Consider the following 23,058-nt stretch of genomic DNA (forward strand, 5'->3'; position numbering starts at 1 on the left):
ATACACATTGAGGATGACTTCACTATCAAAATCTCTTACTCTAGAATTATTCACGAACTGCTGTAGTAGGTCTGTAGCCAAGCGCAACAGAGAAGGTACCACTGTAGTGTGTTTCTGAATAGAAGATTGGGCAATAAACAGGACTATGGTTATAAATCATATAAATGTCTTGAGGCAGCAAAGCAGAGAATGTAAAAGAAAAATGGCTATTACTGCTGACTGATAATTTATCTTTTAATCTAATTTTCTGTGAGCAAAGACATACCAATACCTCTGAAAATGGCTCGCCACAATATTTGGTGCTTACCACTCTGGCACAAGTTCTAAGAATTACTTCAGCACTTAATTTAATTTCAGTTGTACTGTTGTACCACCTCTGCTTAATAATATGTGTTCTTCTGCAGTGCCTGCCCTGTAGATTTCCTATCTCTGGGAAGCTATAGCCTACAAAGATCCCAATACCACATCTTTTTCCACGAAAAGCTTAAAAATGCTGAAGAGACAGTGTCCTAACCCACAATTCAAAGTACAAAATCAGTTAGTCTGTGACAAAAGCACAAACATTCCTCAGCCCCAAAAAAGGTGTTTAGTATGTTTTTTAAAACTTAGATTTTATTTTACCTGACATGAATTATGGGCTTGAGTCAAGTTCAGGAACTGAACTGAAAAAGGAAGAAAAGCGCTTTCTTTGTAAAAGATAGTGGCAAATGCAAGCATGCTACAATTTTCATAGGACACCTGTCACAGCCCTGTTGGCGCATGAAGCATAGGAAAATATGAAACTCTGATTATGTCCCCCAAAATCTATTTTAGAAGGTAGGCAGGTGGTAGCTACTTCTCTTGTACACACCTATTTTGTATATTTACGGCAACTGATGATTCCAGACTGGGGGGGTCTGGGGACTGGGGAGTGGTTTTCCTTTGGTGACTGCTTCTTTCCCGGAAAAGAAGCCTAATAAATTCCTCTGTTTAGCCCGGGCTTAGAGTATGAAATTATCCTAAACACATGGATTGTGAGCCCTTTCATCTCTGTCCTGTGATCTGGTAAAAATGTCTGTCTTCTCTGACAGATCACCTTAAACTCTCCCTTTTGATGAAATCAAAATGACATAACATGGGTGCAGCGTTTGCTGGTAATGCTATTTTTTCTAGTTTGCTACACACCCATGAGAGAGAAGCAAGTGGGGAGGTCTTGCAATCTTTAACTACACTAGATTTAAACATGTATTTGAGGTGGGTCATTTGTGGAAAGACACTAAGCATATTGGATAAAAATAATGCACCTTCCAGCTATTTTTTATCATGTGTTACAACAGATCTAACATTAAACATTTATTTGTTTGATAGGCACTAGCACTGATTTTAAGTTGTAAATAAATTTTCATATAATATTCTATTCAACATAAAATGGGCCTTTATACTTGACTGATAAGTCACTGAGCTGAAATTTAGTCTTGGCTGTGTTGGTGTAAATGCCTATCAACGACACGTTAATGGAGAATTTGACCCTTTTGCACAGGAGAGAGGACTCAGTAGATCTGCATATGAAAAGTTCTGTTATAAAATACAATATTCCAGAGAAGTATTAGTCACTATTTACAATTGAGCGATAGTCTGGCTGATACTGCCCCTGTTATTATATATGTGGTTAAAATTGATTCCTAATGAAATTTTTTTTTCAAGACTTCTCAATCCTCAGAAATAATTTTTCAATACAAATACAGAGAAAATTTTAATACAAATTTTGTGTTTGGCTTCTGTGGTCATAATTTAAATATTTTACTGTGGGATGCTTCAGGGTGTCAACATGTAGGAATTTTTTTTATTTCCCATTGGTATTTGCCCACTTGCAAGAATCTGTTTTCATACACAACTATGGCATATGCCCTGATATTCAGAGGATATTTTAAGGACTAAGGATTGTTATTGGAATTACTTTTTTTTAAAGTTTGTGCTCTTGAGGTCTAGCCAAATTTAGGTAGCAGCTTTTTAAGATTAGAAAACAAGAAGCTGCAAGTTTATCCCATTTGATCTCTATTTATAAATAACAGCTCCACAGAGATTTTTGCCTGTGCTCATCCATTTCCCCCCTTCTGACCAACAATACACCTCCCTCCAAATCAACCTGGCGCTTACGAGCTGGCTATTTTGCAAGCTCACTACTTTTGAAAGATAGATTGTTATTACTTGTTTCTTCAGTCCATCCTATTCCTAGATCAGGAACCTACTCATGCCTTCTTGATTGTTTTTATTTTTATTAGTGCTACTTCTTTTTCTTTTTTTTTTTAAATACAGATACTCTAATAATTGTATTATGGATGCCTCAGGTTTAGAGAGAGATACTGTTGCGATTTAGGCTGATAGTTATAATTTATCATCTGCTGCCTCTTCCATGAAAGATGTGTCACAACTGCATGTGTTGCAAGAAGGTTTTGTTAATAAACTTGGTATCAATTGAATACTTACAAGAAGAGATTATATTAGTTCGCTGAGCTAGACTGTGATTCTATTTATTGCTACTGTTAATTTGGCCTATCCCCTTTAATATCCTAGAAGTTATTTGGGAAGTCCTCCAGCATGTGAAGGGTCAGAATGTGGCACAGTATTTCACTGTTGGGTTTTTTTTAATGGTTCTAGTAAAATATTAAACTCTAATATGCCACTTCTTGAGCCTCAAATACTGTTGAGAGCTAGAACAGACTAATCTTTCAGAGTAGGTTTTCTTTTAATAGTCAGAGGACGTTCAGTCATAACTCATTTGTGTTTTCTTCTGTGGTAGTGTGATAGCTCTGTAGGGAGGAAAGGTCTGCACACATTTGTTCATTAACCTTGGTTCTCTGGCTATGGTAAGAAACCCTCTTTGGGACTGCATGCATACAGAAATGGGGGCACGGGGGCATCCGCATTCAGTTTGTTAACCTAGTAGTAGAGCCTACAAATTACTTCTGGCCGTGTAGTTTGGATTGCTATTTGGATTGCTTTTTGAATGCATGTTTTGTCTGTGTGGAAGTGCAGCATTGCTTAATTGGTATTTTCCCCTTGGTTACTTGGTTGAAAAGTTCAGTTTGTCACAGCTAATCTTTAATCCACAGCAACTCCCAAATGTATTTAGTGCACTGAATATATTGAGTAGTACATGTCAAGGTTGGAATAATAAATTAAAAGGTCATTTCTGTGCAGTGAAGTATGATTAGGGATCTCTGTGATTTGCACGCCTCTGAGCTCAGATACCTACTGGCAACAGTTCTATACTGAAAGTGCATGGCATGGGTACGGTGAGTTAACCTCAGCTAAGGGCCGAACTCCCTCTCATCTTCTCGCTCACTCCCCTTCCTCAGAAGGGCAGGGATAGAAAATAGGATGGGAAAGCTCGTGGGTCATGATGAAGATAGGCAGATTGCTTACCAAGGGCAAAACAGACTCAAAATGGGGAAAACTAATCTGATTTATTGCCAATTAAAATAGATTTGGGTGTTAGAACCAAATACAAACTTTAAAACACCTTTCCTCCCCACTTTACCATGCTCAACTTCATTCCATCACTCTGGACTCCTCTATACCAACGCCTGAGTAGCCGCGGGGAAGGTATCGGGGGGGTAGGATTGTCAGTCCATAGTGGTTTCTCTCTGCTGTTCCTTCCCTCTTCACACTGTTCCCCTGCTCTGGCATGGACTCTCCCCATGGGCTGCAGTCCTTCAGGAAAAACCTGCTCCAGCATGGGCTCTCCATGGGCTACAGTTCCTTCAGGAAACATCCAACTGCTCCAGTGTGGGGTCCTCCATGAACTGCAGGGGATATCTGCTCCAATGCCATAGAGCACCTCCTCCTCCTTCTCTGACCTTGGTGTTGCCTCTGCTGTTTCTCATTCTTTTCTTTCCTACCTCCCCTCTCTCTGTCTGCCTTTTTTTTTGCCCTTTCTTAAATATGTTTTCAAAGAGGTGCCACACACTTGGCTGATGGGGTCAGCCTGTGGTGGGTCTGTTGCAGAGAGGTAGAGAAAATCTCTATAAATCGAGTGCTTGTGCTGCTGGTGTAACCAAAGTTGTGTGCAATTTGCATACCTAGTTTGCCTTGCCATTTTGTAGGGGCATGGGAGGGGATAGCAAAGGAAGGCAGCCCTTTAGCTGGCTAGCCAGCAGCTGGCATATGCACATAACCCGCTTACGCTCATCACCTGATTTGCAGAGAGAGTATTTGTGGAGACAGAGTAGAGAAGTTGCAAAGGTGGGAAGGAATGAGGTTAAATTTAGGTGCAGTTTCCTTGGGATTTTCCATGCCCTCCCAAGATGCAAGCTGTAGTGGAACAGCTGTGTCCTGCCTGAGAACCATACATATGGGCTCAGAAAGGATCCTTAGAAGATGCTCTGCAGGTTCCTACCATGGAAGTATTGTCCTGTATGATGAGACTTCTGATCCAGAAGCAAGTCCTAAGCTTAAAAAATGGGGAAGTTCCTCCATCCACTAATTGAAATTTCCACCTGTAGCACTGCTGGGTCAGAAATGCCAGCTTTTAAATTTGGTGCTAGTATAGAACAGATTTTAGTGCCGTTTTTTGTAACTAAATAATGGATTTGAATTTAAGTTAAAAAAAGTGTTTACCTGAAAGATAGGTTCTTATCTAGCTGGCTGGCTGGAGAGCTAGCTAGGTATTTTCAATACAAGGGGATTAAAGAAGCTCAGTGGTTCTTTGTTAGTGGTTTACAGTTAGTATACAGCTGGCAAGAACTTCTAGTATTTGATTTATCTGTTTGTCGTTTATCATTGACTCTCAGGTATGTTTACATGAATCCCTAAGAAAGAATGTTACACATCTATCAATTCTACCTTGCAAAGAAAGGCTATTAGAATAAGTAGGGAAATGATGCATTTATTTCATTAGAGATACAAAGATGATGACTAATTTTGACCTTTATAAATACCTTTGAGGTTAAATAGCAAAGAAAAAAGAATTATTTTAATTAAAGAAAATACTAGTTGTCCCTTCTTTTGATCCTGGGATCAAGAGGCTGGCCATGAGTGTTTCCCACTTCTCTGTAGTTGGGAACATCCTTTTAACTGAGAGTTGTATCTCGGGCTGAAATGTAACCTTACAGCATAAGAGCTGCTAACAGTGCCTCATTTCAGTTAGTCTCTCATTCTCTTCTTGCTTTCATAAGGTTCTTCCAAATTCCTGAAAAGAAGGGATCGAAACAATATATCAATGATAGTAAACTGTCTTAATTTAAGCTGTCCACAGCAGTTGAAGGCTGGTGATGACAGTAAAAGAGCAGAGATGCACAGCCTTCTGTAAATTCTGCTTTTCGACCCAAGGAATTGTCACCTCACTGCTCTACATCTTCCTTGTTATGCTAAGCAGGATATTGCCATTCTCTACAACCCAAATCAAAGTCTGTGTGCTGGAGACACAGTCTAACCCTGGAGGTGTAACCATCCATTTTAAGAGATGTCTTTAAAAGCCTAATCTGTAACTGGAAGAAATGCAGGAAGGGAGACTATAAAGGAGGTGATAGACAAAAAAGTAATATACAAAATGCAAGAGAACAAAATTAAATTATAGTCATCTGACTCATGTTCAAATCGAGATATGATTAATATACTTTGCTTATCAAAATGGGTTTTTGTGTTTTCTTTTTATTCTTTATTAAACCCTCTACCCTCACCCAGGATGTTGTAGGGTTTCTTCCCAGGAATGTATTTAATTGCTAACAGTTGGGATGCTTACAGTGAAGTTATAGAAATTCTGACCTAAGATTTACAGTAATGTTCCCTGTTAGAATATATTCTGAGAAAGTTTTGAGTATTTTTAAATGGGGTAAAAATGGGGTTAAAAACTCCCTCAATTCTAAAATCACTTGTACATATTTTGAACAACTCGACACTCTGACTTTAATAAGTAAAAGACGCTTTCAGGTCTTTCCATCAAGGAAAAATACAAGCAATCTCAACCATAAGGTGGGTTTTACCATTATATTTGCAAAACAAGAATGAGTTTGTACAATTCATTGTAGAACTATTGCCAAAGGTACATATCAGATAGTATTTGAATAGTCTTGAAAAAAACTACAGAGAATCACTGCCTTGTATTTAAAAGAGTTTGTAGTTTTACCTTTACACAAAGAATGTCTTTTGGAAAATTCTTAATCACTTTAGGTATAGCCAAGATTTTTACTGTTGAGCTGATTTTGCTGGATTGACTGAGAGCCATTTCAGACTAACTTTAAGCTGGCTTTTGTTTTTAGATAGTGAAAGTTGAAAATTCCAGTAATTCTTTTTGGAATATAGAATTAAAACCACTGTAAATTTCCCTGAAGTCCTGAGAAAGTTTGAGAATGTAATCTATATACTCTTTGTATGTGCTAGTATCCCACACAGTATTATCCTAGGGCATGGGGAAAATGCAAACTACTTCCATACACATTTTTTGACATATATTTGTTATCCTCTTTTCACAAGGACATCAGTAGTCTTATAATAAATCTGCAACTTAAGAAGTTGCTTAAAAGACTGTTTCTGAAGATGTAATAAGTTTCTCTGTTAGAAAATATTTTCAAGTAAAAAAATAATTTGCAACTCTGCTTACAACTAGAAAACAACCAATAATAAACTTTAGCATGAATACATTTCTGAGCTCTCTTGATATACTTTTGTTGTAGCAACAGCTGTGAGTGAATATTGTTTGAAGTAAACATCTGTTCCTTGCGGAAATGTTGTCCAACTGCACTGTTCAAGTTACAACATATGTCCCAGCGTCCTAACTACTATGCAAAAACTGGTCTGGAATACTTTCTGGCAGCATCTGGGGAGTTGAAACAACTTTTTGGGTGAGCATTGTTTTGACTTTTTGGACGAGCATTGTTTTGCCTTTTTGGACGATAAAAGACATTTGTAAGGCTTTTTGTTTTGTTCTACTAAGTAATTCTAAGATCTATTTGCTATAACTGTAGTTATAACTGATCTATTTGATACACTGTAGTTTATTAACAGAAAACTTTGATGCAGAGTGAGGGTTGCCTGGAGGTATAATCACGCCCTTCTGGAATGGCTTGTTCAACAAAACTCTGATGACCAAGAATGCACAGACAACCTTAAGCACTACAGATTTCACAGCCAAAGGAGATTTGCCCACACTGAAGCTTTATTCACTGTCTTAGGCATAGCTACTGTGAATATTGGAGGGCTTAAATAAAGCAGTTTGGCAGTAAGAGAATGATGCAGTCTGGAAGGACTTCACTGTGATGGAACTGAGTGAAACTTTTTTCTTGCATGGGGATGCACATGGCACGAAGGAAGGAGTGGATATGCATCTCAAGAGATTTAATATGTCTCTTGTTCAGTACTGCTTCCACTGCAGAACCTAGAGTGGTCTGGCTATTGACAGCAATTAGGTTGGAGATGAGTGTAGTCTGGGTGTTTAATGAGAGGAAAATAAAAGTGTAACACCCCTAAGGAGAAGAGGGCTGTAAAATGAAGCACATACAACGTTTTTTACTATGAAGCAAGGAAGTGTTTTAGTGTGGGAAGGGTAAAGGCAGATCTTGTTTCATATTGTTCATAAACGTGGCATGGGTTGCTGTTGAAAACAGTGTCTGAGTGCATATGCTACTTAATTCTTACTCCCTACTTCTCAGAACCTTGAGATCTGCCAGTCTCAGCATTCATGGATATGATATTCAGCCAAGGAAATTACCGTGTTATTCTTTTATCTCTCAATTTCCCAGGGTTTTGTTGATTGTGGTCGTTACAGAGTACCTTTAGGTATTAGAGATCACCGTTACCAAGATGGTTTGCACTTGAAATGCTACTTGTAGCTAGGCAGGGAGAAAGGAGGCTCTGGTTTCAACATATGGTTGTTATGACCTTGTTATTGGTCATGATTTGCAGGCTTGGAAGATGTAGCTAACAGCTTAGTGAGAGGAGTCACAGATATCTGTGTGTCTAAATTCCAAATCTTGTCAGTTTTAATAGTGGTTACAATAACTTGAAGGACCAGAGGAAAAAAAAAAATTACTTTCTATGCCTTCACCCCTTCCTTGTGGCTCCTTAGAGCATATTTGTCAGCGGTGCTATCATTTTTGTCCTATCCCTTTATGTCACTGCAGCTTGAAAATATCCCTTGCTTTCTGGCACTAGATGAAGATTCATTCATTCGTATGGTCACGCCCAAATAAGCTGTGCTGTGGCAGTTGGCCTTGGGGCCAAGGAATAATTCCTCACCCTTTCTTTTTATTTGTATTGGCATAGAGGCCTTTGATAATGAGAACAGGACTTTGGAATAGATATTTTAAGGCAGCTTGCCTAGAAGAAAATTATCTGCATAAACCCCACGTTCTATAATAGCCGTCATCACCGTCCTACTCAGTTGCTAATGGGACTTCTAGAAGCTCCACTGCACAGAGTTAGAAATTATGACTTCTAAAGAACTGTTTCAGGAGTGATTGGCTGTTGGTGATTGTGTCCTTTTCCTGTGCATTGAGGAGGACAAGGCACCATTTCCATAGCTTGGTCTTACTGTCAGTCACCAGACAACGGAAATCCTGTACAAGCACGTATCTGGAAAAGTTTATGTCCCACCTGCTGACACAACTGACGCCTGTTTTGTGGAAGTTCATCTGCTTGAGATTCCTTCACCAATGCTGAAACAGAACCTAGACTATCCAGTGATCAATGCTTTCAGAAGATCCCAGAAGATCATGAGGGGAAAAAAGGGGACATTAAACTGAGAAAAAACCCTTTAGATCTTTAAGCCAATAGTTAACATCTGCACCTTGTATGTCATAGCTGGAGAACTTAAAACTTACAAACAACTTAAGAAATTCAGTGAATTCTGTCTAAGTTGTCCCAGGTAGATCTTCATAATTTATTAGTGATATAAAATACTAGAGGATGAGGTCCTAAAAAGGAATTATGTCAAGTGATAAAAATACAGTACAGCCAAGGGATTTTGGATAAGTTACCTTATCCAAATGCCTGATACCTACTGCTAGGAAGATTGTCTAGGGTAAAATGAAGCCCAGTCACTGCCCTGCACTAGGCAATGTAAGAGAGAGAAATGTTGTCTGAAGACATCAGTAAAAAATTTAAAATGTCGAATGATGCATGAAAGCAGGAAGCTTGTTACAAAAAAAAGTTGCAGAAATTATTCATAATGATCTAATTTTCTCTGAATTAGTTGTTGCAAGCTTGCCAAAGGAACAACCAAAGGAAATATAGATTAATCTCTCATTTGTTATCTCGTGACTAAAAGAAATTAAGAAAAGATTCTTGCAAAATGTGATGTAAAAAGTCACAATTAAGGTTAATGAGGAGAAGAAATTCCCAGCTGTCAGAACTGATATTGAACTCTATTCAATATTGCTGCCTTAGAGGATTGGGGAGTTCCATGTACTACTAACTGGATAAATATTAAGTGACTTGAATGCTTTGAGATTGACCAAAAGCATGGTTTCACTTCTCAGTACTCTATTCAAAAACAGTAGACTCTATCAATTAGAAGAAATACTAGGGGGTTTTTTTGGTGGGAGAGAAAATTTTGTCTTATTGGGAAAATGACAGCTCGAAAGATCCCAAGCTGTGATTACTAATATGTCCTGTATTACTGCAAGACTACAGATTTCAAGCTAACTGACAGAATTATATGACTCTTTGAAGACCTGGGAAAGGCAGCTTTTAAATAGAATTTCTCAGTTTTACCTATGGCACAGATAGCACACTGCTACAATACAATGTTGTCATTGTTTGTGCCATATTAGAAATGTTCTAATGACATAAGTATATTTTAAATTTCTCTTAAATTCTCTTTTGTCACTTTAACGAGATCTGTCATTTGTGGTAGAAGAGCCGTTAAGGTTGGGTAATGATTACTGACATGCAATATTTCATTTTGAAAAGCCAAGTACAGTTGCTTCCTGAAAAGCATTGGATAAACAAAGCTGCAAGCTGACGGCTTCTCACAACAGAAATAGTGTATTTTGGTCTGACACAGGTTCCTTCAGCAATACTGCCACTGTATTTTAAAAGTTGATTTTGAGAAAACAACTTGACATATAAAAAGTGAGTTGCAGTTCTTTGTTTTCCTCAACTACAACTTGTGAAAAGAGTGCATTAGAACCCATTCTCAGAGTATTTACAATGTTTTTATTTTTACTGGAGGCAGTCCTTAGAACTATGGGTTTTTTCATGCTTTTTTATTCTGATGACCATTTAATATTTTCTGATGGACAATAGGGTTGTTTTTCTTCATTACTTTTTGCTTAGGTGGCCTGTGGACCACAAGCTGAAAATCTCTTGATTAGGGCATATGGTAGTTGACCCTGTACACACATGTACACACACGTAAAATAAGCAGTAGTATATTGTCATGGTTTAACCTCAGCCGGCAACTGAGCACCACCCAGCCGCTCGCTCACTCTCCCCCCCAACAGTGAGATGGGGGAGAGAATCGGAAGAGTAAAAGTGAGAAAACTCGTGGGTTGAGATAAGAACAGTTTAATAATTGAAATAAAATAAAGTAAAATAGTAATAATAATGATAATGATAATAATAATAATAATAATAAAAGAATATACAAAGCAAGCGATGCATGATGCAATTGCTCACCACCCACTGACTGATGCTCAGCCAGTCCCCAAGCAGCGGCCCCCCCGGGCAGCTTTCCCCAGTTGATGTACTGAGCATGATGTCACATGGTATGGAATGTCCCTTTGGCCAGTTTGGCTGTGCCCCCTCCCAGCTTCTTGTGCACCTCCAGCTTTCTCAGTCGGTAGAGCACGGGAAGCTGAAAAGTCCTTGACTAGTGTAAGCACTGCTTAGCAACAACTAAAACATCGGTGTGTTACCAACATTGTTCTCACCCTAAATCCAAAACACAGCACTGTACCAGCTACTAGGAAGGAAATTAACTCTATCCCTGCCAAAACCAGGACATATATGAATAAACTCACCTGTTTGATGTAGGAAAGTGGATGAACACTAAGCTGTTCCAGTTAGAAGTAGATAAATTCTGATTACTCCTGAAGACTCCAGTGAATATAACAAAAATAATGCCCCTGCCTTAAAGTGCTTGCAATGCAAGATATGAGTAGGTAAATACAGCAAATATACTAGGTAGAAATAGGTGTATTTAAGCCTGTAGATGTCTACTGGTAAATCTGCACATTCTAGAAGTCTAGAACACTCAGTGTAAATAATTTGCAATGGTTTGAAAAGCAAACCAAACCATCTTTTAATTTTGCTTGTTTAACTTTTCATAGTCAGCTCTTGATCCACAAAACAATACCTGATTTTTTTGTGAAACGTAGAAATAAATTAAAATGTCTCTCTATTACAAGTGGTAGATGGAACATTTTACCTTGCTTGTATCCCAAAAATAACATCTGGATTTTTTATGTGGCTAGTGCTCATACTATGTACCTGCCAACACAGATTGAATGTGCAGTGCAAACCACAAAAAAAATTGCATTGGTTGAATAAACAGAGTTAGGAATTTTACTGATAATAAACAGTATGGGCATGAACACATAAAGCAATGTGATTATATTGTCTTAAAGCAACATTAATTTATTATTAGATTATGATTATATTATGTGTCATAAACAATATGGTTATGTATCATTATATTATTATTATTTTATTATTATATTCTAATATAACCACAGTTCTCATCATTTAATATGTTCTGGCATAAAGCATATCTCATACTAGAGTTTGACCAGCGTCTATTCAAAAGCAACACTATTAATGTATCATCATATAAAACAGCTGCACATATTTGTTCATAAATATAACTTAGACAACATAAAAAAAAAATTCTTTTTACTAGGAAAAAAAATCAGCTCAGGTTAGATAATGGTAAATTTACCATCTGGATAGAGCAAACAAAACACCAGAAAATACAGATTCATAGGAAGATTGAAGATTGAATCAAAACATAAAATAAAGCATTTATATATATGCTTTTATATATATATAAAAAAATATATTTTTATTTATATATGTATATATGTATGTTGACCCCCCTGAGCTTCAGATAATTTTTCATATCACATATTATGCACGTTTTTTTTAATTTGAAAGGCACAGCCACTTACAGAAAGATACAGAAAGTTTTGGCACTGAACAAACTTTGATAATTCTCCGCTCTATTTCATCAGGTTTAAAGAAAGCAGTATTTTGTATAAAACTGTAATCACAAAGTAGGAAATCAGAATTACTGAACCTCTTTTTATGCTGAAGAAGCTAATGGCACAGGGAGAAGTGATGTAAGGTAGAAGAGTTTCAGTCAGCTGCAAACTTTGTTAAAGCCTGTAACTTTGACAAATACTCTTCTGCTCAACAGAAAGTGCAGATAATCTTTTTTATGCTGTAAAAGTGGTTGATGTGAGACGTGAAAGTGAGGTTGCTGGAAGATATGTTAAGCCACATAGCAGGTTGGTTTATCTGGCTGACTACAGAGTTTCTGTAATTGTACATGGAGATTGAACTCTGACCTGTATATATTGAAGTGGAAAGCCCGGAGGAATATTGAGTCTCACTGGGAAAAGAAACAAAGGGGCAAAGTTTGTGTGGTTCAGGAGTATGTGGAATTACAGTCTGGGGATGAAACCATGCTGTTGTTTTTTCTTGCCTAGGGAATTTGAATACGATGATGAGAGACTAGCTTTATTACAAGATAAATCTTAAGTAAATACTTGGGTTTAGAAATTTGAAAGAACTGTGGAGGCAGCCCATTGGAATATAAACCCGTTTATGTTCCCCAGGGAAATCAGATTTTGAAGGAACAGGATGAAAGATTCAATTCTTTTCATGGGTGCCATAGCATTAGAGTCACAGTTGATAGGAACTCTGTCATGATCCATTTCTGTTGGACATAGGTTTTTACAAATGGGTTCTAATAAATTAGTTGAGGATGAAGGTATTTACGTCGATTCATTTCTTTTGTCCACAAGGACATGTTCTAAAGATTATGCCTCATACCTTAGATAACTCCTGACGTTTCTTCAACTGCTTCCCTCCCCATTCACCATCTGGCTGAGACTTTAAAGATTTTACCCAGTAGTTAGTCACCATCCATATCTGAAAAATCTGATTCAGACTCAGAAGGAAGAGAATCAGGATAAGATATTCATTTGTACGCTAAAGTTAAAATAAGCTTCTTTAGCCTTTGGTATTTCTCAAGAAATTTCCCAGAAATCCCCCTGGTTTGTGTTTATGTCCTAACTTCATTCCTTTTTCCCCCATACGTTTTCCGCTTTTAGAGGTAGTGATCTGCCTATGCCACGGTACAGATAAGTCAGTCATTTAAACAGATGTTTCATTCTTTATTGTATTTGCCCATCTTCTCCCCCTTTTTTACCAATCCAGTTGATTCCTGATCAGCTCTACTTGACCAAGAAAATACCACCTCTAATAAGTATTCAGAAGAGGGTGAGGTTTTGGAAGATTTTTATTTCTTTATGTCTTTATTTAAGGTGTTGATTATTCGCCTAATTAAGCCTTTTGATAAGGACATGAGAATTCTCTAACATTTCCAGGTTTTGGAGGAAAATAGTTGGAAGGAAACAGCTTAGAGATGCTGATTTGATCTTATTATTGCAAAATACATAACCTACTCATTTACGGCTTTCTTTTCCTCCTTAAGTGCATGTGAGTAATATTCCATAGAGAGCATAGTAGCAAAGTTTAGTTGTTTCTTCTCTGCCTCTAGAGAAGGTATAGCTCTTTACACACTACAGAATAGTCCCCTTTTAAGTATGGCTCAGTGTCATGTTGATCAGTCTCCTGATGCTGTACAGAAATTCTGATATGCAATGCTGTTTCTATCGCTAGTAAGGTATGCCTTCATATGGATGAGCTGCAAGTGAAGGCTACTTTGGATAAAAATTAATGTTATTTCTATTCTCAAGAACACCGATACTGACTTAAGGATACAATGATGTTTGTGTCTCTTGCTTTGGCTTCATCCACTTGTTTTGAGCAGCTAGTTCATTCTCACATTCTTAGTCGTCCTGCCAAGACACCCCTTCATGACCTTGGCTCAGGGACTCAGGATGGGAATTTCCAAAGTTTTCCAAAACCCCCCTTTGGTGCCTGTTAGGGGGAAGACATGAATGATTTGACTGCAGTTGTGGGAAGTACTCTTTGAAATTTGCTGTTTATCTTTGAAATTGCAGGCATATCCTTATTTCCATCCAGCCCTTTGCCAAATTCTGCTACTCAGAAAGAACTGATGCAGTAGATTCACAGTGAGTTGGAATAAGTTTGCTTTCACTGTTATAATTTCCTTCCTCCTGTTTGCTTTCATTCCTGTAGTGGATGTTTCATTTTTCCTCGCTTTCCAGTACTACCAGGAAGAGGTTGGCAGCTCAGTCACCTTCGAGTGTAACTGTGAGAAAAGCAAATCTTATGATATTGGAGTTATTGATAATTACAGCTAGGCTAATCTTAGATGACTTTATTGTAATATTGTTCCTATATATTTGTTCCATATTACTCCTATGAGAAGTGCAACAAAATATTAATAGCTCCATCCTGTTGTGGTGTTGCCCGCATTAAACTAGGAAAGGATGGCAGGCAGAGAAAGAGATTCACAAGGATGACAGGGCACTTAGTTTGAGTTTAGTGGACAGTAGAACCACAGTATCTGTGATGCAGCTGTCTAGACAAATGAGTTGACTAATAATTGTACATGTAATTTATGTACTTGGAATGGGTAGTGATGTGATTATCTAGTGCTATGTGTCATACAAAAGCTAATTTGCAACATGCCTCTGTCCTAGTCAGTTTACCTGGAGGCCATAACCTACTGCGCAGTAATTTTCTGTGTAAATGCAAATGGCCTTTACCTTGCTTTACAAAATAGATGATATTTCTGGAGACATTCACTGATCCTCTGGTGTGATAGGAGGATAATACTGTTGCTCCAGTGCAGCCACTTGAATGCCTATGATCTGCTGCACCTGCATGTCTAGTATTCCTACTTAGAGGCAGAAGTACTGAAAAATTGAACAGTTCTTTGGTACTCAAAAATATAACTGGCAAAACATGCAGGCGATGGTAATTCAGTGACATCTTCTGTTAAGGCATGTAACAATATCACTGTTTTTCAGGTGCTGAACTAGACTTATGAAAAAAAATCCTGAATCTCTGTTGAAATCTCTGTTGGGCCTGTTCAGAAAGCTGCATGCAGCAGGAAAAACAAAGAGGGAGCAGGCTGTTGCTTTCAGGAGATTAAATCAACATAGACTGTACTGGCTTCTACAGTAGCTACCCTCCTTGGCTTCTATTAAACTTTGGATCTGGACCCTCGGTTGAAGGGTTGAAGCAGTTGAAACCCTGCTTTAGCTATAAAGAATGCCTGTTGATACACATAGCAAATACACTGTTTGCCCTCCTTTCTAAGAGTTACCGCTGTACATTGGGCTGACTGACTCAAATGTTCATTGTCTCTCTGAGCTTTTGCCACATGGAGCTGGAATGGATCCTAAAGTATGTTTCTAACTATTATTTTCCTCACATAGCCATATGAACAAGACGGATAATCTGAAATTGCTGCTGAGCCCCCAGCTACTTCACTGCAGGCAAAGAATCACCTTTTTTTACATTTTCCCCAAAACAGTGAAGCTCCCAACAAGATAGGTAGCTGCAGTTCAGAATTTGTCTTTTTCCACTACCGTTAATGATTCTAGCTTTCAGAAAGTTCTCATTTCCAAATGAACTAGCAAATGAACACTTATATCAATCCCTTAAAAGGGGATGTGAATGGAGAAAAACATGAAACCACTCATACCACCACTCATGTCAAATGAGGAGTCACCTGTTTCTGTCTGGGCAAAACAGACCAGCAGCTGTAGACCTGCAGCACTCTTATTAGCCTGCCCTTTGCTTGCTCTCAAGGTTCCCACGGCTGCTGGCTTCTCACTGAAGGCATCTTGCCCATTAAAATAGCATCTCCTTGCTTAAAGAAGAGACAAATGGAACACTACCTCTGGGCAGTCATTAATTATTACAGACTTATGCATCCACATAGGTAAATGCCTAAGAAGGGCCACTTAGGATGTAAAAGCTTACTCTGGGTATCAGAGGAGAATACTCCTTCAGTGTACTCAACAGTGATAATGCCATATTACTAGCTTAATTAAATCACTGTATAACCTTAGTCAGAAATTGAACTGACTTAAAAAATTGTGAGGAAACTGTCAGATACTACTTTTAAGGTCCAAATGTCTACTAGGGAAATGAAATTGATAAGACGTACTGTGCCCTCTAATTGTAAAAGACAGTTGGACATTGCAGAAGCTGAAATCTATTGATCATGCAGTGTAGATGGACTGCTTAAAAGAAAATCTGGACTGCAGAAATCATAGGTTAAATTCTCTTATGTGTTGTAATTATATTATAGCTATAAGTATTATAGCTAATAGTCCTTGTATAAATAAACTGATGCTGATCCAGAAGTGACTTTAAACTGTGAGGACTTTCAAATGTCTCCTGTGAAACTACCTGCACAGTACATGATCAACAGGTGCTCAAATATTCGGAGCCACTGGAGGCAATGTTCTATTGATGAGCAACCAATATTTATCTTCAGGGTCTAATAAAACAACAAGAAGGCAGAGGATGTCAGACATCATCTGCACTAGAGCTACTTGCGTTATCCTGTTAAAGTATAGACAGAAATATGGATACTGAATACCAGGAAAGGAAAGGAAAAATAGATTTTAAATTATTGCAAAGTCAGGAACAGAATTATGTAGTCCAAAAATTCTGTGGAAGAGCATTATTCTTCTCTTCTGGTGTCAAAAGGTAGAGTTATTTCTTTTTCTGAACATAGAAACACTCTGCTATGAGTCACCTTAGTCCCAAACTGAGTTGGATTAATTGGAGAAAATACAGTATTGATCTTTTTCTTAACATTTACCAACAGTAGTTGGAAAAGATTAGATAGTAAATGCCACACAAATGACTAGACCTTGTGTAGAAGAAATATCTTCCTCAACCTAGGGATGATTACTTCAAAAGTAGGCACCCTGAATTAGTTTTTGCTGTTCTGCCTGCAGTACTAACAAGTCATATCAGATTCATGCATATCTTAGTCATATTGAATCTTTTCCTCTGGGATATGTATGAATTACCTCACTAAAAAAAATACCAACCTGGCCTTAATTTAGTCCATCTTTTATACTGATCATTTCTTATAACCATAGGATTCAGGATGCAGTAAAGCTTTCATTTGGCAGCTTAGCTCTCAGGAAAAACGAAAACCCCAGGAGAAATACTGGAGAACCAGATTAGCCAATGGCCTTTTTTGGTTCTACAATATGCATCTGGAACAGGTGGAAGTGAAACAAAATAAAAGAGATTTGGCCAATGTCCAATAGAAAGTGGCTAACGGGGTGGCAAGCTGAGTGGACACAGACTTAGCAATATTCTTTTGGAAAGACAAATTCACAGTATTTAACATACTTGCCACTGGTAAATGATTTAATAAAAATCAGAATAAAATTAATCAGGGAACCAATTTTCACAATGGCCAAGATAAAGAAAACTATCTGAGCAAAGGAGCTGTTTGTTTCTCCCATCACGAATACTGCTGGGCTGTGTCTCAAGCTCCCTCACAGCTAGAAATAAGGAAAATCCCGTTACCTCTTTGATTAAAGACCACAGTTGTAACTCGGTATTACCTTGCCTATACACGTGACATCAGGCAGGAGAAAATCATATTCAATGCATACCATTGTTTTAAGGAAAAATTTAAAATGTAGGACCAGTTTACTTCATCCAAACTATGTAATAAACACTTCTTTCATTGATGTTTTGCAGTCGCAAATAATTTGTTTATTTCTTCTGTGATACCTCTGCCATTGTTTAATCCTGATATCAATGTGCTTATGAATTTACCAATCAGTTAGTCTATAAGTCACCTGGAAGATGACATTCACTGTGCTCACATTTATGTTCTTTCTCTTGTAGTTTACTGGAGATTCAGCTCCTCAGAGTGCTGAAGATGATTGACTGTTGGGAGTAACCCAACAATAAGGGAGTACCAAGCAGTGTGTGTGTTGCCATAATGAGATTGAGACTTCCTTCCTCCTAAGCGGACAGCTGAATGACTCAGCCATTTATCAAATGAAGATGGAGAAATGGAGCTGTCTGGACGAAAGAATTACTTATTATGGATAGCAGTTGGTATGACATGGTTATGAATCATGAAAAAAGCAGTTACTTTAGAAAGAGCTGAAAGAAGACTGTGCAACATTTCAGAACTACCAGGGGACAGGTGACTTTGCATTGAGTCTTAGAAATACATTCCAATAACTGATCAAAAGTGATTCCTGCCTTCAAAGTTCTTATCCCAAAAGGTGACCAAAGTTACAAACTCTGCTACATAGGAAAGATTTCTACCACATAGAATTATTTTTTTTAAGTGCGTAACAGACTTGGTCACCTCCTTTATTCAGAGACTGAAATTTACGCTACTTTTCTTTGGTTGAAATTTAGATTGAAATCTTTCTTTGGTAATTGCTGAAGGAACTGTAGTAATTACCATAATGACTAAGGTAGTGCCTGTGTCAGAGGTAACAAATGAACTAACAAAGCCTGTTCTGTCGTTGGACAGTGGAACCAAGCACCAGCATTACCGTCTGTTGAGAAGGCTGGAGATAATTTTTAATACCCTTATGCTACCATTGTACAAAAGGGAAAAAAGGCAAGGAAGAATCTTTAAATAAATATTCTAATTTTTTACTTTGAATTCTTAGGTAAAACAAGTAATTGGGTTTACCTGAAAACCATAGTACAAATAAATATATTAAGAGATAGCCAACAGACCTTTAAGACAAACAGGCCTCAGCTTGTGTTTTGACACTAGTTCGTTGAAGGAAAGTTAACGAGAAGAAAAATAGCAAGGAAAAACTGTCAGACATGACTAACAACAAAAGTGAGAGATGAGCTAGGATCTTCTAGGAGCACAGATAGTAAAGGGATAGATTTCAGATAACAAAAATAGCTATAGCCAAATACTTTAACAGGGTATGATAAATTTATATTAATACTAATAATAGAAGAGCTTTTCTCTGAAACCCCATTCGCTTAGCCCTGAACTGATGTTCATGAGGAGGTTCCCACTGCAAATATCCCGAGATCTTCTTAAAGAATTTTGTTGGAATGTTGGTAAGTTAGGCAGGATTTCTTTTCTGATGGATTTACCAAAAAACAAAGACACTTTAAGTCAAAAAGAAGCTTTAAACCCTGTTACATTCCTTTCATTTGTATTTCATAAGTAATATCATTTGTGTGTATTCGGTTATGAATACATTGTGAATTTCAGGGATTTTATTATTCTTTGTTTACGTGTTATGCTGTGTAAGTAGGATTGTAAGTGATATACTTTCCAGTTTATTGCTGGCAATAATCTAATTTCTCTGAGGATGTTCGTGGAAGAGTCTTGGTTCCCAGCTTGTGTCTTTTGGTCAGTGTTTGCATTCCTTCTGTATAACCTTTACAAAACTCTGTATAAATTCTGTAAAATTTTTTTCATCATACTCTTCACATTCTTTGCATTTTGCTGATGTTGTGGAATTCAACTGAAAAAGAAAATGCAATAGTAAAGCAGGATACTGATCTATTTGTTCTGATAGAAAACTAACCCTTGTTTGTCCTGTTTTTGTGAATATTTCCAATGCAGTCAATGGCTACAAGAAAGCATTGCTGGAGGCTTCCACGGTACTTATGTTCTGTGCAGTTCCTGGGTTGCTTTCTGAGTAGGATCAGCTCTCAAAGATACAGCACTTCAGTGAGAGATGCATGTGGCTGTCCCTTTGAAGATTGGGATACTTTTCTGTATGTGTCTGAGCATACCTGACTTTAGATACTGAAGTTACACACTGTTATTTATACATACACATTCAAACACCCTGATGTATGTATGCATGCCCAGTCAAAAGTGTTTGCTTTGATGGGAATCCTGAAAGTGGTTTTCTAAAAAACACTAAATTCTGCTTTTTCATCATTATATGTGTAGCTTTTTCATTGGTATATGTACAGGTTGCTGGATCCCATTTGCTTTCATCTGTACCATCCCACCTTTTATATAACAAAAGAGGTATTTCTGCTACTGAAGAAACTCTTTTGATTTGCCTTTTTTCCACAGACTGTTGGTGTCGCTTACCTTGTTCTTTTCTAAGCTTGCATTTCCATTTTTGCATATGTTCAATACATCCTGTGTTTTACTACAATTTTTGATACGACATTCTTGAAGAATCACTTTCATCTCTAAGAAAAAGCATCTTATTACAGGTTCTTGGCATTCTTTCTGAAAAAATGAAGTAGTAATAGTTTTATGATTAAATAGGAATAAGTGAATGTAAGATATAATTTACCACGAAGTGGCTGATTTTTATTTACTGGCTATCTCTTCTTACTATTCAAATACTTTTAAATATCTCCAAAGATTGGCTGTGAGAGCTGACAGCATAAAGGCCAGCCAATTTGCTAAGATGAGGTGAAACATAGTGTCTTGATGCAGAACACAGAAAAATATTTAATTAGGATAGGAATTTGGGATATAATTAAACATAGTGGAATTAAATTAGTATTATTCTTAGTAGTTCTAGCACTTTCATTCAGAGATCTGAATTCAGAATAGGGGAGGGGAGGGTAGCTAGGTAGGGGAGAAGAGAGAGTAGATATTATCTGTATTTCACCAATTAAAGAAAAAGAAGCAGAGGTACTGATTTCTCCATCAAGTCAACAATAAAGCCAAGAATAAGTCCCAGGTTGTCTGACTTTCACATCAGACTGTCCCACTTAAAGAAAATCTTCCTGACATTACCCGGTATTAAATCAGCCATTACAATGGATTAACCTCTCTGGCTCAGTTCAGCTAAGAGAATGTGTGTGCAGCTGGCAAAAGCAGAGAAATGCACAGGTAGATGCTGACAATTACTCTCCATATTCCACTTCTCCAGTATTTTATTCCATTAAGTATTGCATGGTGTTAAATAATCATCTTTGGAAGTATTTTCTTTGTCACTTTTTTCCTCCCTCAAATTACAAATGAATACCAACATTATTTTAGCAGTGTTTCCTTTAATAAGATCATTTGGGATCATCCCTTTTAATTGATTAATTTTAATAGCAGGTGATTCAATAAAAATAATTAATACCTGCTTACGTAATTTATCATAAGTACTTTACTAACAGAACTGTTACTTTCAAGGCAAATTATTTGATTTCTGAAACTTTTCTCAAATTAGATCAAGGCTGCCTTAGAAGAAAGTTGCTAGTAAAGAAATGAAGCTACCGTATTAGACCAGTTGTGGTCAAATTTCGAGTTTACTTACATCCTCATCTGTGTTTGCAGTATATAAACTGACATCAATGTCCTAGAAGAAAACAAGAGTTACAATTATGAACATTAACTAACAGATTTAGAGATAATAAAGCTAACTCTGCAAGACAGGGATTAGCTCCAAGTTCAAAGGCCCAATCCATCCCCGGCAAGGCAGGGGATCTTAAAGTCACCTAGTAACCTGCAGGATGGGCTTCACTGTGAGGAGGACTCATCAGAATCGAGCCCCACAATACTTTCTCTGAAGGACCTAACTCCCAAGCCCACTGCCCCTTTTCTTAGAAAAAAGTGAGAAAGGAAATAATATTTAATTCTAGAGTCCCCAGTATTTGGTCAACTCCAATTCCTTTTAACCTTCTATTCCCTTGCTTCCACCCATGAAACAGCATTATACAAACACCATCCCTTTTCCTGCTCCCTGTCACTGACACTTCTTAGCTGAGTACAGTGCTAAATATTTAATTATGTCTGCTCCTATGCTTACATGAAATGCTGACTTTTTTATGAACTTACTTTGGATGTCTTGATCTGCTCCAAATCTTTCAGAACTTCTGCCCACTTGCAATGACCTGCTGCTGTCTTTGGTACATAAGCACTAGAACAGAAGAAAACCGGTCACCATTAGGCTAAACAGTAGGTATACACAATGTTTATGCTGAAAAAAGTGTCAGAGATTATTAAGATACTATAGACACATTGTTTACATGTATATATACATATGGTAAATGTGTGGGGCAAGTATATTTGACAAATCATAAAATCATACAGATACATTAAAACTGTATCTCAGAGTCACACACTGTATAAACAATGTGTTTTTTAAAAAGGCCAGTTTTACAGAACGTAATGCAAGAGAAAGGTTCAACTACTTAATGTAAAATACCTACAATTCTTTTAAAGTATACAAAATAATCACAAATTTCAAAGTCTCTTATACTGAAAATTTCCTCCCCTGCTACTATGGAATTTCCACCTTAAGCCCTGTAGAAATATTATTTGTCATTTTAGATGTAATGTTTTGTGTACAGGAAAGCTTCCTCCTGCTATGGACAAGATTTTGCTCAAAGTGAACCACTAAAGGGTAGAAGGAAGATTTCTTTCTCCTTGGAAGATTTTTGGAATGTGAATTGCAGTTTTAACATGTCCCTGCTTGGACCCTTAATTTGGATGCCGTTCAGTACTGCTGTACTATAAATAATATACAACAATGTAGGGAAAGACAGACCAATTGTTTTGGGAAGCTGGTTTAAAACAAGCAGTTGTTAAACATTTAAGCCTTAACAAAAGAATCAAAAATTACAAGATTTTTGAGAAAGGAAAAAAAGGTGTTTATAACAAGAACCAGAGGACACTTACCATGTTTTCACCAGGGGGAGAGAGAGAGAAGAAATATCAGACTGTATTGGGTTTGCATGGCAAGGTTTTGGTAGCGGGGGGGGCTACAGGGGTGGCTTCTGTGAGAAGCTGCTAGAAGCTTCCTCCATGTCCGATAGAGCCAATGCCAGCCAGCTCCAAGACGGACCCGCCACTGGCCGAGCCAGTCAGTGACGGTGGTAGCGCCTCTGGGATAACATATTTAAGAAGGGGAAAAATGAGCAACTACAGCCAAGGAGAGGAGTGAGAACATGTGAGAGAAACAACTCTGCAGACACCAAGGTCAGTGAAGAAGGAGGGGGAGGAGGCAGCGCTCCAGGTGCCAGAGCAGAGATTCC

The 23,058-nt window shown here is 37.6% G+C and overlaps 2 protein-coding genes across 14 annotated transcripts in view; one reads left to right on the plus strand and one right to left on the minus strand.

The window, feature by feature from the left end:
- The window catches only part of LOC143159783 (uncharacterized), a 64,887-nt gene extending 46,853 nt beyond the window's left edge, over positions 1-18,034 (plus strand). For 3 of the 5 annotated variants that reach the window (XM_076337156.1, XM_076337159.1, XM_076337160.1), the window contains 3 exons: positions 6,654-6,821; positions 14,169-14,240; positions 17,968-18,034. The gene's annotated coding sequence lies outside the window, so the exon portion shown is untranslated. The remainder of the gene's footprint in view (positions 1-6,653; positions 6,822-14,168; positions 14,241-17,967) is intronic. The other 2 variants (XM_076337157.1, XM_076337158.1) reach the window with 2 other exon arrangements.
- The window catches only part of IL15 (interleukin 15), a 55,610-nt gene continuing 37,450 nt past the window's right edge, over positions 4,899-23,058 (minus strand). For 6 of the 9 annotated variants that reach the window (XM_076337149.1, XM_076337147.1, XM_076337148.1 and 3 more), the window contains 4 exons: positions 21,860-21,941; positions 21,339-21,380; positions 20,165-20,308; positions 18,231-19,580 (listed from right to left, as the gene is read on the minus strand). In XM_076337149.1, the coding sequence (XP_076193264.1) occupies positions 19,467-19,580; positions 20,165-20,308; positions 21,339-21,380; positions 21,860-21,941 (382 nt within the window). In that variant the 3' untranslated portion in view covers positions 18,231-19,466. The other 3 variants (XM_076337153.1, XM_076337151.1, XM_076337152.1) reach the window with 3 other exon arrangements.

Source organism: Aptenodytes patagonicus, chromosome 4 (assembly GCF_965638725.1).
Source record: "Aptenodytes patagonicus chromosome 4, bAptPat1.pri.cur, whole genome shotgun sequence".
In the NCBI taxonomy this organism is placed as follows: Eukaryota; Metazoa; Chordata; class Aves; order Sphenisciformes; family Spheniscidae; genus Aptenodytes; species Aptenodytes patagonicus.